Below are 14,334 nucleotides of genomic sequence, written 5' to 3'. Positions count from 1 at the left end.
GTCACGCATGACTTACCTTTGGAGAAACCATGCTGTGAATCACGAATTAAATTATGCCCTTCAATGTGTTCTCCGAGTCTATTTACTATTATTGATTCAAGCATTTTTCCTATAACCGATGTCAAACTGATTGGCCTGTAGTTGCATATGGTCGATCTATCTCCCTTCTTAAAAACAGGAACAACATTTGCCTCCCTCCAAGCAGTTGGAACAGAACCAGTGTCTACCGATTTATTGAATATTTCAGTTAACTGGTCGCAGATTTCAAATTTACACTCTTTAAGCATTCTTGGAAAAATTTCGTCCGGACCCGGAGATTTTGTAGCTTTAAGTCTGTCAATCTGCTTGATAACTTCTTCTTTACTAATACTGATATTAGTTAGGCTATTTTCTTCATCCCCTCTGAAAATCGGATCGCAGTCAGGTACTTTATCTAACCTCTCATTAGTAAACACCGATAGAAAATAATTGTTAAACTCCTCACTCATTTTTTCTTCCGATTCTATCATGACATTTTCATCGTTTTTAATTGGTACTATTCTTTCTTTATTTTTTTTGTTCTATAGAGGTGAAAGAAACCCTTTGGGTTGGATTTTGCTTGACTGGCAACCTTGATTTCATAATTACGTTTCGCTGAACGTGTATTCCTTTTAACCAGCTTTGCCATTTCGTTATATCTTGATCTAAGGTGTGATTTCCCGTTTTTTATTTTTACGTAAAGTACTGTTTTAATTCCGATCTCATGTTTCAATCTGTCCGTCATCCATTTGGGAGTATTACTATTTTTCCGTATTGACTTTAGGGGGATAAATGTGTTTTGTGCATTAATATATAATTAGATCAGTTAGAGTGTTATACATTTCATCTAAAGTACTGACCTGATTTTTGGGCCGTCGCCCCGAATCGACCTGACCTAAGGTATGCGTATTACTCTCTGTGACCCAGACCTGACCTAAGGTATGCGAATTTCCCTCCTTGACCCAGACCTGACCTAAGGTATGCGTATCGTCCGGATTGTTTTTCGTATTCAATTTCAATTAGGTTTTTATATTGTCAAAGTTTGCTTTCCTGAAGTCTGGTACTTGAACGTTATTTGTACTTTTTATTTTTTCCCAAATAATATTAAATCCTATTTCTTGATGATCGCTAAAGCCTAGACTATCGCCCACTATTACGCTGCTAATTTGGTACTCATTATTTGTTAGAATTAAGTCCAGGGTATTTTGTCCCCTCGTAGGATCGGTAATCATTTGTTTTAGGAAATTATCCTGCACCACATCTAGGAATTTCTTCGCTTCATGATCTCCTATTAAAGTTTCCCAGTCAATGTTTCTATAGTTAAAATCTCCCATGATTACAACGTTTTTGTACTGGGACGCTCTGTGAATTTCATGAATTAGGGAATCAGTCTGCTCAATGCTAAGGTTAGGAGGTCTATACAAGACGCCAATAATAACTTTCTTATTCTTGCCTATAATCTCTACCCAAATAGATTCCGTACAGTCCTCTTCCTTAATCGAATTGTTGATAATACAGTTTAATGTATTTCCTCAACAGACATTCCCCTCTTCCCCAAAGCCCCCTTCACCCCATCCATCCATCTCATCCTAGGGCGTCCCCTCATGTTCACTCCCTCCACATCTGCCTTCCATACCTCTTTTACTAGTCTTTCTTCACTCATTCTTTCCATGTGTCCAAACCATCCTAATACTCTTTCATCAACCCTATCTCCCAGCTCCCTTTCTACCCCTGTTCTCCTCCTCACCTCCTCATTTCTCACTCTATCTAGCCTAGTAACCCCCATCATACTTCTCAGACACTTCCTCTCAAACACATTCAAGTTCCTTCTCTCTTCCTCTCTTATGTTCTTATGTATAAAAATAAATACATACATACATATACCAAGGGCTTTTTCCCCCCTTATAATGGGGGGGTAGCCAAAAATGAAAAATGCATAGAAACCACTCCCACCCATTCCATCCCCAAAATACTCCACTCCCCTCCACCCTCCCTCTCATCTTGGCACCTCCTGGATGATGGGTCATCCCTGCATTCTGTCCACTACCCTGGGTCAGAAGCAGTGTCGCAAGACACAGCACATCCACAGCAAGGCTGCTTCATTAATTCGCTGACCCTCCCTCTCCATCCCCTCATGCAGAAAAGGAGAACACAGGGAGAAATCCCTTCGGGCTGTGTCAATTTATTTCTCATACATACTTCCTCAGCCCCCATCCCCCACCCACTCCCCCTCATGCATCACAGCATCATCCATACACAACCCTTCTCCATTCACCCCTATCTTCTGTCCTCTCCCATCCTTCCTCAACAGACATACCTCTCTTTCATAATGCCCCTTTTACCCCATCCATCCATCTCATCTTAGGATGCCTCCTCATAAATGAAATAAATAAATGCATAGGTATAGTTACATAATAAACAAACATGTAAATAGTAACTAATAATATATTGACAGATAACTAACAATAAATGGAAATCAAGCAAACAATAATAAATAAACATATAATATAAAATAAATGGCAGTCATTACAGCACCTTGCTCAGGTGTCTATCTAAATGAATCTTAAAGCTTCGAATGAACTACATTGCACTGCCTCTGCAGGAAGTTTGTTCCATTCATTAACTACATGTTTGGCAAAGTTGTTTCTACACACTTCCAAAATAAATCTATTTCCTGACAGTTTGAGACCATTGTTCCTTGTCAGATTCTCATTCGGTGTGAAAATTTTGTCACTTTTGATGTCAATTCCCTTAAGAATCTTAAGACCTGTATCAAGTCACCTCTGAGTCTATACTTTTTTTGGGAATACACATTCATATGTTTTTGTTGATTTTTGTACAATTTATTTTTAATATTTGGAATCAGTTTTGTGGCCCGCTGTTGTACTTTTTCCAATCTGTCAATGTCTTTAATGAGATTCGGTGACCATACAGAAACAGCATATTCCAAATGTGGATGAACTAACAATTTATATAGCTTGTTAATGAGAGATGGACTTTTGAAGTCAAAAGATCATGCAATCAGTCCTAGAATCTTATTTGCTTTCTCAGAGGCTGAAATACACTGCTTAGATGATTTGAGATTGTTACTGATAATTATGCTGAGATCCTTTTCACTATCCACTTTTGTTAATGAATTTCCAAATAACTTCCATTCCACAATTATGTATCATTAGCAAATTTGGGGAAAATATATTTTAGTCCATGGTATATATCGTTTATATATATACTATAAATAGAAGTGATCCCAAGAACGGAACCCTGAGGAACTCTACTCATAACATTTTTCTATCTAAAAGTTTTGCCATTTAAAACAACTGTTTTCGATCATTCAACCAATTTCTAGTTCAACTTAATAGGCTACCACTTACTCTGTGTGAAGCTAATTTAGTAAGTAGTCTTTCGTGGGGACGGTATCAAAAGGTTTTAAATCTTATGATCAATCAAGGACTGACCAGGTAATAGACCAGTCAGAGAAAAGTGGTGATGAAGGAACCCAAAATGAGCAGAACAACATTGGTATACAATACAATACTGACGATCTGGAAGTGAATGGGGAATGAAAATTGACTACTTCCCAACTTGATGCAGAATCAATAAATTTATGAGTTACAAGAAGAGAATTCAAAGCTCAAGACTAACATTTTTGGCTGTGACTTTGGTAAAAAGTCTAAATCAATTAAGTTTTTTACTAGTTTGGCAAATTTGTCAGTATTCCTTTGGGTGGTAAGAGGTATGGAAAAAGAAAAAAGTCTTTGAAAAGGTTGTCCATAGAAGACCATGTGTTGATTGTCTTCATGAAATTGTGACTGGGAGTGTTAAATAGGGATCCTGCTTATAGATATGATCAAAGTTCCACAACAATATCCAAGATAATAGTACTTGGCTAACCAAAATTTCAAACAGGCTAATGAACCACATTGTTTGGTCTAGCAGTTGAGGGAACAAGCTGAAACTACAAGTGATGTAAAAGAAAGTTGGACTCCTTTGTGAAAACAATTTGCATGTCTACACGGTATTCAGGGACACCTCTCCATGTTAGGCCTGGTAATTACAAAGGATTACAATGATGGAGGATGCTGACAGGAGACCTTTGGTCCATATCAAGGTCAGATGCAAAAAATATTATAATAATGATAAATAAATAAGTAAATGAATAAATAAAAACTATAATAAAGTACATAATAATAAGTAAAATAAATGCATAGGTATAGTTAAATAATAAACAAACAGGTAAATAGTAAATAATAATAAATTCACATAACTAATAATAAATGAAAATCAAGCAAATACTTATAAACAAATAGACTAATAATACATACATACATATATAAAAGGCTTTTTCCCCTTTACACGGGGGCTAGCCAAAAAAAAGGCATAGATATCACTCCCACCCATTTCATTTCCCATATATTCCACTCCCCTCCACCCTCCTCCCTTCCTCCTATCTTGGCACCTCCTGGATGATGGGTCATCCCTGCATCCTGTCCACTGCCCTGGGTCAGAAGCAGTGTCGCAAGACACAGCACATCCACAGCAAGGCCGCTTCATAAATTCGGCGACCCAAGTATCTGAAACTATCCACTTCCTCCAGTTTCTCATCCTTAATGCTCACTTCCAGCCTACTGTCACTCTCTCCCCTTGTACATCTCATCACCATATTTTTGCCCACATTTATCTTCAGCTTCTTTCTTTCACACACCTTCTCAAACTCTGTCACTAACTTCCTCAATCTCTCCTCTGATCCTGATACAAGCGGTGTCGTCAGCAAACAACAGCTGGCTCACCTCCCACTTTTCTCCATTTTCTTTAATTACCTCTAACCCCTGACCCACTACCCTTGCATTCACCTCTCGCACCACCCCATCCATGTAAAGATTGAACAGCCAGGGCAACATAACACACCCCTGATGAAGTCCCAACTTTACCTCAAACCATTCGCTCTCTCCATTTCAAATCCTAACGCAAGCTCTACTACTCTCATAAAAGTTCTTGGCTGCTCTTCAAAGCTTTCCTCCTATCCCATATATTTGCAGTACCTCCCACAGTACCTTCCTGTCTACCCTATCGTAAGCCTTTTCCAGATCCATAAAAGCCCAAAAACATCCTTACCTTTTCCTATAGCTTTCTCACATATCTATCTTACCACAAAAATCTGATCTACACATCCCCTACCTGTCCTAAACCCACACTGTTCCTCACCAATTACTCCCTCTGTTCCTCTCAATCAAAACGCTTCCATAAACCTTCCCAACTACATTCAACAAACTCATTCCTCTGAAACTACTACACTCACACTTGTTCCCCTTTCCCTTGTAAAGTGGAACTATACAGGCACTCCTCCAATCCTCCAGCACTCTACCCTCTCTTAAACAAACATTAAATAACCTCACCAGCCAGTCCACCATAACTGTACCTCCTTTCTTCAGACATTCTGCATGGCATCCATCCAACACAGGTGCCTTACCTGCTCTCATCATCTTAACCGCTGCTTTCACTTCATCCTTCCCTATTTCTCCTCCATTTTCCTCACTCATCACCCTCATTTTCTTAGCGCTTCCCACTGCAACTACCTTTCCCTCCCTATCCTCCTTCACATTTAGCAACTCCCTAAAATACTCTGCCCACCTTCCTCTCACTGCCTTCTCTTCCATTATCATCTCTCCATCTGCACCTTTTACCTTTTCTTCTCTACTTGATTTGTTTTGTTATTATTAATCTTTTTAGAAAGTAAAAAGACTAATAATAACAAAACAAATAATATAAAATAAATGACAGTCATTACAGCATCTTCCTTAGGTGCTTATCTAAATGATTATTAAAGTTTCAAACTGAACTACATTGCACTGCCTCTGCAGGAAGTTTATTCCATTCATCAACTACATGGTTGGCAAAGTTGTTTCTACACACTTCCAAATTAAATCTATTCCCTGACAGTTTGTGACCATTGTTTCTTGTCTGATTCTCATTCAGTGTGAAAAGTTTGTCACTTTTGATGTTATTAATTCCCTTTAGAATCTTAGACCTGTATCAAGTCACCTCTGAGTCTACACTTTTTAGGGAAAACAGATTCATATGTATTAGTCGATATTTGTATGATTTATATTTTATATTTGGAATCAGTTTTGTGGCTTGCCGTTGTACTTTTTCCAATCTATCAATGTCTTTAATAAGATTCGGTGACCATACAGAAACAGCATATTCCAAATGTGGACGAACTAACCATTTATATAGTTTGTTAATGAGTGATGGACTTTTGAAGTCAAAAGATCACACAATCAGTCCTAGAATCTTATTTGCTTTCTCAGAGGCTGAAATACACAGCATAGATGATTTGAGATTGTTGATGATAATTACAGAGATCCTTTTCACTATCCATTTTTGTTAACGAATTTCCAATTAACTTGTAATCGTACTTACTGTAATTTTTACCTATGTGCATTACCTTGCATTTACTTGTGTTAAATTTCATTAGCCACTTTTCAGACCATTGCTGTAATTCATCTCAATCTTCTTGAAATATCATTTGCCCACTCATCATCATGTAAAGATAAGGGGTCAGGAAGTTCCTCTTCATTACCAAAAGTCAGTTTTGATATATACAGGGATGAATGGAGAATGGCTGTATATGGATGATGTTGTGATAGCATGAGGTGGAATGGGCAGGTGAGGTAGTATGTGTGAGCAAAATTTGACGCAGCCCGAAGGGATTTCTCCCTGTCCTCTCATTTTATGCAATGGGGGACGGAGAGGGGGGGTCGCCGATTTAATGAAGCGGCCTTGCTGTTGATGTGCTGTGTCTTGCGACACTGCTTCTGACCCAGGGCAGTGGACAAGGTGCAGGGATGACCCGTCATTCAGGAGGTGCTAAGATAAGAGGGAGGGTGGAGGGGTGTGGAGTGTATTCAGGGATGGAATGGGTGGGAATGATTTTATGCCTTCTTTTTGGCTACCTCCCTTGTAAGGGGGAAAAAGCCTTGGTATATGTATGTATGATATATAAGGGCCCAGTCACACACCAAGCTTATGACCTATTTCCGACCACCAGCAACCAGGTGGTTGCCGGTCAGTTGCAAGTAGTCTTTGGAAGTTGCTGGTAGTCGGTAATAAGATACATAAATCGATAAATTAATAGATATATTACAACACACATTGCATAGTCCCCAGTACATAGATTTTCATCTTATCAACCACATTAACTTTTTCCATTTCAGTTCCTAGCATAGGTTTTGTGCTGCCAACCAATTGCTTGATTTTCAGTTAAAGGTGGTTGGAAACAGGTCATAAGCTTGGTGTGACTCTGGCTTAATGTTGTTTATCAGCATTTTCAAGTTCTTTGAAGTGGAAAGATCCATTTTCACGCAGTGTTTCTTGTTGATCTCACGGCCTCATGTCATTACTGCCTCACAGTATACATGCACATCTTGTTTACAACAGAGCCCCTACATCATTCAAGAAGGGGTTTACAGGCAGCAAGGAAATGACTTTCTCCGACACCCTTCTTGCTAGACCACCCTGTACAGATGCCTACCATTTGTCCCACGGAAATTTATACATCTACACAGCTTAGTCAATCACTTAGACATAACTAACTTTAAAATTATAATACAGGGTAAGTATGACATACTGGTGCACCATCAATCAACTTCTTGCCCCAGTTCTCTTGCAAGACCTATGGGTCCATAGTAACCAGCAACAACCACCAGGTCTGCCCACAAGTCACCCAAGGAAAAGATATATTTTCTCGGTATGGTAAGAGTAGAACAATGCAGAATTAAAATCCTGTGTCTTGTATGGTTATTATACCTGAAGCAATTTGATTCTGTGGCCAGTCCTATTATATGTTGATACTGTTTCAATGATGGGTATTTGGCTGAACATAGTTGTGCCAGTGTGAGTCTTGCTTTTTATCCTTAAATTTCTCGGTAAATGTTCAGTTGTGTACATAGACACACTATAGCGTTAGAAAATTAATTATTAATTTTGTAAATTATAATGTATCGACATAATATGCAATATTCTTGGCGGAAATAAAAAACAAAATAGTTGCTAAAACAGATTTTGTAAGTAACGAAGCCACACCGGATGAATGGTATGCCATGTTTGTTATGATAGATGCCGACGTCAAAGAAATGAAAGGATGATAAATTTTACTAACCTAACCTATCGTGTATTTAATAAATTGGTACCTGTAATTTAAGGTCATCTGGATCGTCATTGTCGTCATCACGGATGTTGACAGCCTGTTCAATCACTCTTTCTGATAGCAGGGTATACGAGGTCCATTCAAAAAGTATCCGACCTTGGTCCATAAAGAAAAGATTTGTGTACATTTCAAAACTTTTATTCAATCACCTTCAAAGTACTCCCCTTGGGAGTGCACACACTTCTCCCAGCGGTGCTGCCACTGCTGGTAACATCTCTGGAATGCCGAAATTGGAATGTTGTAGAGCTCTGCCGTCATTTTTCTCATAATTTCCTCTCTCGACTCAAAGCGCTTCCCTTTAAGGGTTGTTTTCAGTTTAGGGAAGAGCCAGAAGTCACAAGGTGCCACGTCTGGAGAGTAGGAAGGGTGCCAAACAAGTGGAGTATTGTTTATGGCCAGGTAAGCTTGGATCAGGTGGGCAGAATGAGCAGGTGCATTGTCATGGTTGCGCGCAGCCCACATTTGCGGTCGTTTTCGTCGCACAGCATCGCGAAGGTGTCGCATAACTTCCAGATAATACTCCTTATTAATTGTTTGTCCTGCTGGTGCATATTCATGATGCACAATACCACTGGAGTCAAAAAAACATGTCAACATTACCTTGACGTTGCTCCGAACCTGTCGTGCTTTTTTTGGTCTTGGTGATGTCTGATGCTTCCATTGTGATGACTGAAATTTTGTTTCCGGGTCGTATCCATACACCCATGTCTCATCATCAGTGATGATGGTCTTCATGAAGTCAGAATCACTGTTAGCACAGTCAAGCAGGTCTTGTGCAATTTCCAGAAGGAGTTGTTTCTGCTGTTCCACCAGCAACTTTGGAACAAATTTTGCAGACACTCGTCGCATGGCCAAATCTTCGGTTAAAATTGCATGAACTGATCCTGTGCTTATTCCTACTTCTCCAACAATCTCGTTGATGGTTATACGACGGTCGTCCTCCACTATTTGACAAACATTCGCAATGAATTCTTCGTTTCTGCTGGTGGATGGCCTGCCAGACCGTGGCCTGCTCTCAACTGAGGTTTGTCCTTGCTTGAAGCTGTTATACCACTCCTTTATCTGTTATTCCCATGGATTCATCGCCAAAGGCTTGCTGAATCTTCTGGATAGTTTGCACTTGTGTATCACCAAGCTTGTGGCAGAACTTAATGCAATAGCGTTGCTCGATACGCTCAGACATGTTGCGCAAGGATGATAATCCGACGAGTACGTACTGGATGACTGCACTCTAGCCTTAACAGGTGGGAACTGGCGCGCACTACAGCTCTTAAAATTTCCACGCATGCGCAGTAAGGGTGCCATCAACTGCCACAAAAATGGATTCCTGAATGGTAAATCATTTTTCCTTTTATGGACCAAGGTCGGATACTTTTTGAACGGACCTAGTATAGGTTTTTCATAGCTTCAAGGAATGCATGGATTTCAGCTCCATGGCATTCCTTCAAGAATATATACCTCGCCAGGTACTGGGGGAAGTACTGAGGGTTACTTCGTTCATTAGTATATTTGCTTGTAGCAAGATATCATTTATTAAAAAAATTGCATATTACGTTCATGTATTATAATTTACAAAAGTAATATCTAATTTTCTGCTATATCATGTCCATGTACACAACTAAACAAATACCAATTTCTCAGTTAGGCTGATGTCTTGGTGAGTCCAGCAGATTATGAGGCTAAACTTATTTTACTGTCTAACATCTTACTTGATTTATTTTACTTCACAAATATTGTATATATACTATTGAGTCTGGTGGTTGGTCTTTTAATTTTTGTTTTATGATTTGAGTGTGTATGTATTTTTGTACAGATGTGTTCTAATGTAGAGCTGATCTCTTGAAGATGTTTGAGTAATATCCTGCTGGTATAATTTTTTTTGTTATATATAAATGGTTGTTTTCATGTTATGTGGTAGAAGTGATAGACAGGAGTGAGGGCTCTTCTATTTGCCCATCATATTCAAATCTTCACTCATTTATTTTCCTAAGTATCATATAAAAAACAAACACTGTATCATCTAATATCATGTTTCTGATATCTACATTCAAGACATCTTGTAAAAAGTAGTGTTTATCATGGATCACCTCTTTTAAGAAATTATATGCCAACAGAAAAAGTACAATACAATACTACAACCTATCTTGCCTAATTCAACAGAACTAGATGATCCAATGAAATATTCTCAAAACAGCCCCACATCCACAACTCAACTGAATTTTATTCCTAACATGTAGCACACAAGGAAATAAATTTGAAATGACAGTCATTGTTCCATAATGACCTTCCCTCATAACAAGTAGACACTCGCAGCATTACCTCGTTTTATCTTTTGAGTATTTCATACAAAATAATAATAATCAACTGGTTACCATTAAGAAATAAAAACCTCTCATTCCTATTAGATACAATAATCCCTACCTTAGAATTTATTGAGTTTACATTACAAGATACTATTTTCTCCTTCTAGGAGCCTAAGGAATGAATTTGATCTGAAGTATATCCCTATTCCTATTAAAAGGGAAAGTAGCATCGCAATTTCGCGTTAGAGGACGACAGGCAACAAGGTAAGTCAATAGTGGAGTTCCCTACCATAAATTAGGATAAACATGTATGAATGGTACTTACACAGTTATGTTTCCTGCCCCTCTAATTATCACTGGCTCTGGAACTTGTGTATAAGATTCAATTGACGAAGATGAATTGTCCTCTTCGTCTCTTTCTATTGTGTCAATCGCATCGAAATCTGCCATATTTGTGTTTACAATGGCCTTTCGATGGCCACAAGCGTATACTGAGATTCCTTAGAAAATTTCATTGCAGATGATTTTTTTTAATGTTTATTCGAATGAATAGAATTTAAATTGATAATTTTTATTATTAAATGATTGATATCATATATTGTTACTGAATATGTTCTAAGTGAGAAAATTTCAAATAAATTTGCGCTCGTTTCTTCCAGATTTGTTTGCCAACACAACCAATCGACAAATAGAAACATATGACGCAACAAGACTGCAACCAATCACGAGTTACTTACTAACAATATATTAGAGCGGTACGTTTGACCTCTATAGCAATAATTGCTCTAGAGTGGTAGCAATAAAATATTTCTCAAGTAGATGTTTAGACCAAAAATTAAGTGAATCTAAATTTATTTTTATCATCGTATAGACTGGTCAACAAATTGTTTTAAAATACTTGTCTCACAAGCAAAAGGAGATGAACGCGATAGATTTTTTTCTGCTTATCTGAATATTTCAAATACGTTTTCAGAATTTTCCTACCAGGCATATTTTTTTCTGTGATAGCATGTTAAAATTTAAACAATTATAACTAATAAATGAGGCTGATATTTTAGTGTAGAAATGTGTAATTTTCGAGTGTATTTTGCTTCTGGGAGATCCCTTTTCAGTGTCCAACAGTAATCAGCTAACATTGAAGAGCTCCACTTCCTTTGATACCGGGTTTCCATGTTCAGAATGTCCTGGTGAAACCTCTCATCGTGCTCATCACTAACGGTGCCAAGATTTGCATGGGAAAATTCCAAGTGAGAGACTAGAAAGTGGATTTTTAGGATCATATTGCATCCCAAGGCCTTGTAGAATGTCAGTAGCTCTTTAACGATTTCAGAATAGTTATTTGCTTTGCGATTCCCCAAGAACTCTGCGCAAACTTCCTTAAATGACAGCCATGCAGCTTTTTCAATGTCATTTAGCTCTTCATCAAAATTTTGGTCTCTCATCAGCTCCCTAATCTGTGGTCCATCTAAATTACTTCTTTGATCTTTGCGTCACTTACTCTAGGAAACTTATTTTTCAGATATGTGAATCCCTTGCCAGTTCTATCCATACCTTTAACAAAAATTTTCATCAACCCTATAGCTCAATATGTAAAGGGGACAGATAAAATTTCTGTGAATCAACAAGAGGAGGATTGACAACATTCTTTTCTCCGGGGGTCAGAGATCATTTCGGCTACACATTCTTTTCATAATGATTTTCTTATCATGACTGTCCCACTTACAGAGAAAACAACCAAACTTTGTGTAACCAAGCTGCACTCTAGGTAAAATTGCCACAACATTTAGGTCACCACAGATATTCCATTGTCTTCAGACGGCAATGGCGAACTGGACAATGTGGAGAAGGAGCTGAATACAAGGAGGAAACTGCAGAGTCTTAGGAACCGAAGAGCTTTCATACTAGATTGCATCGCTGAGCAAGTGGTCCCAGAATCGACGCCGCAACATCTCAGATGTGATACCACACCATTCTCTAGGAGTGCGAGGATATTACTTGGAAGAGAGCTGCAAACAACTTCAGTACAGGATGGAGGAGATCAAGAACAACCTGGAACATACACACCTCCCCAACTACCTGGTGACAAGACTGAAGGAGGGTGATACGGGACAGAAGGTGAGGCTCCAGCGAAAGTTACAGGCATTGTGTGTGAGCAGTGAATGGAGGACAGTAGGAAGACCAGACTTGATCAACAACATGTCAGCCAGGCCCCTGACGGACACGGAAACCGAGGCTTTACCCCTGGGTCTCAAGTTTGACACAGGGATTGATAACAAGAGCTTCACGGACTACACCTTGAAAAACAGTAATTGGTCGGACACCGAGGCTGAGAAGGGATTCAAACAAGGGGTCACGGCATGCTGCATAGCCCTTTCTGCCAGTCTTCCGAGGTCCCTCCCACGCAGATACATCGCAGCGCTGATGAAACTCGGTAAGGATAACAGCATTTTCATCTCACAAGCAGACAAAGGGGTCGGCGTCGTGGTCATGGACAAAGCAGATTACGTGGCAGCGAAGAAAAAAAAGATACACGGGAGCGACGTGCGATTTCGCTCGGGAAAGTTCCAATGTCGCTCTCGCAAATCCAATAACAGGAGCGCCCCCCCCCAAAAAAAAAAAAAAACTCAGAGGACCTGCTGCGCAGATTAAAGGGGACAAGCATGAGGTGCAAGAAAATGGCCAGTTATGATGTCAAGTCCTTATTCACACAAGTTCCCACAGATGGCGCTTTGGAGGCAGTGTGGAGAGTGGTCATCAACATGGACGAGGAGGAGTTGCCGCTGCCCAGGGGAGACTTCATGAAGCTGGTATCCATGTGCGTAAACTTTGGTTCATTCACCTTCGAGGGAGAAGAGTTTCTTCAGCACAGTGGCCTAGCAATGGGGTCACCTCTGAGCGCCGTGGCTGCTTGCCTCTTCATGGAGGTCCAAGAGAAGGACCACTACTCTCATATCGTAGGAAGGAGGGCAATATGGCTCAGGTACGTGGACGATGTGCTTATAATCGCTCCAAACAGGACAGACCTGGATGACATCAGGAGACAATTAAATAGAGTGAATCCGCAGATCCAATTCACTATGGAAGAGGAAGAAGAGGGAAAGCTCCCGTTTCTGGATACCCTGTTAATAAAGACAACTGAGGGCCTCCAATTCAGGGTTTACAGAAAGCCTACGAACCGTGACGACTTCATACACTACCTGTCGGCACATAATGAGAGGACGAAAAAGGGGGTAATCATGGGCTTCTTCCTGCGTGCCTACAGGATATGCAGTGAGGAATTCCTGGAGGAGGAAATCAAATACATCATCGCGGCCTTCTTGAAACTTGGCTACCCCAAGGGCTTGATCCTGAGCTTAAGACAAAGAGCGGAAGAAATAATCCACATAAGCAAGTTAAAAGAAAGAGAAGGCAACGCCACCAACAGAACATCGTACATGGCGCTTCCCAACGCTGAGAAGATAGGAGACATTACTAGAATGCTCAGGAGCACGGGTGTTAAAGCAGCGATAACCTCGGGAACGAAGACCGGTGATATAGGCTACTAAAAAGAGGAACCAAGATGAGGGGGAGTGGGGAATGCGTCGTGCATAAGATCCCATGCACATCATGCGATAAAGCATATTATGGAGAGACGAAGAGGGGGCTTAATACAAGGATCAGGGAACACAAGGCCCTCAGTCACCATAGGCTCACCAACGCAATGGTGGTGCATGTAGACGAATCTGGGCACCACATAATAGAACCGAACCGAGGCATTACACAAAGGCATGGGTAAGAAGACCAGGAAATCCATAGAAGCTGCTTACA

The 14,334-nt window shown here is 39.7% G+C and overlaps 1 protein-coding gene across 4 annotated transcripts in view; it reads right to left on the bottom strand.

The window, feature by feature from the left end:
• Positions 1 to 11,000, bottom strand: part of LOC143039858 (cysteine-rich hydrophobic domain-containing protein 2-like) — a 151,471-nt gene extending 140,471 nt beyond the window's left edge. For all 4 annotated transcript variants that reach the window (XM_076210120.1, XM_076210118.1, XM_076210117.1 and 1 more), the window contains exon 1: positions 10,853 to 11,000. In XM_076210120.1, coding sequence (XP_076066235.1) covers positions 10,853 to 10,977 — 125 coding nt within the window. In that variant the 5' untranslated portion in view covers positions 10,978 to 11,000. The remainder of the gene's footprint in view (positions 1 to 10,852) is intronic.
• Positions 11,001 to 14,334: the final 3,334 nt, after the last annotated feature.

Source organism: Oratosquilla oratoria, chromosome 27, assembly GCF_046742065.1.
Source record: "Oratosquilla oratoria isolate Oo_2021 chromosome 27, ASM4674206v1, whole genome shotgun sequence".
In the NCBI taxonomy this organism is placed as follows: domain Eukaryota; kingdom Metazoa; phylum Arthropoda; class Malacostraca; order Stomatopoda; family Squillidae; genus Oratosquilla; species Oratosquilla oratoria.
The sequence above is the reverse complement of the archived record's forward strand: the minus strand, read 5'-3'. Positions and strand labels throughout refer to the sequence as shown.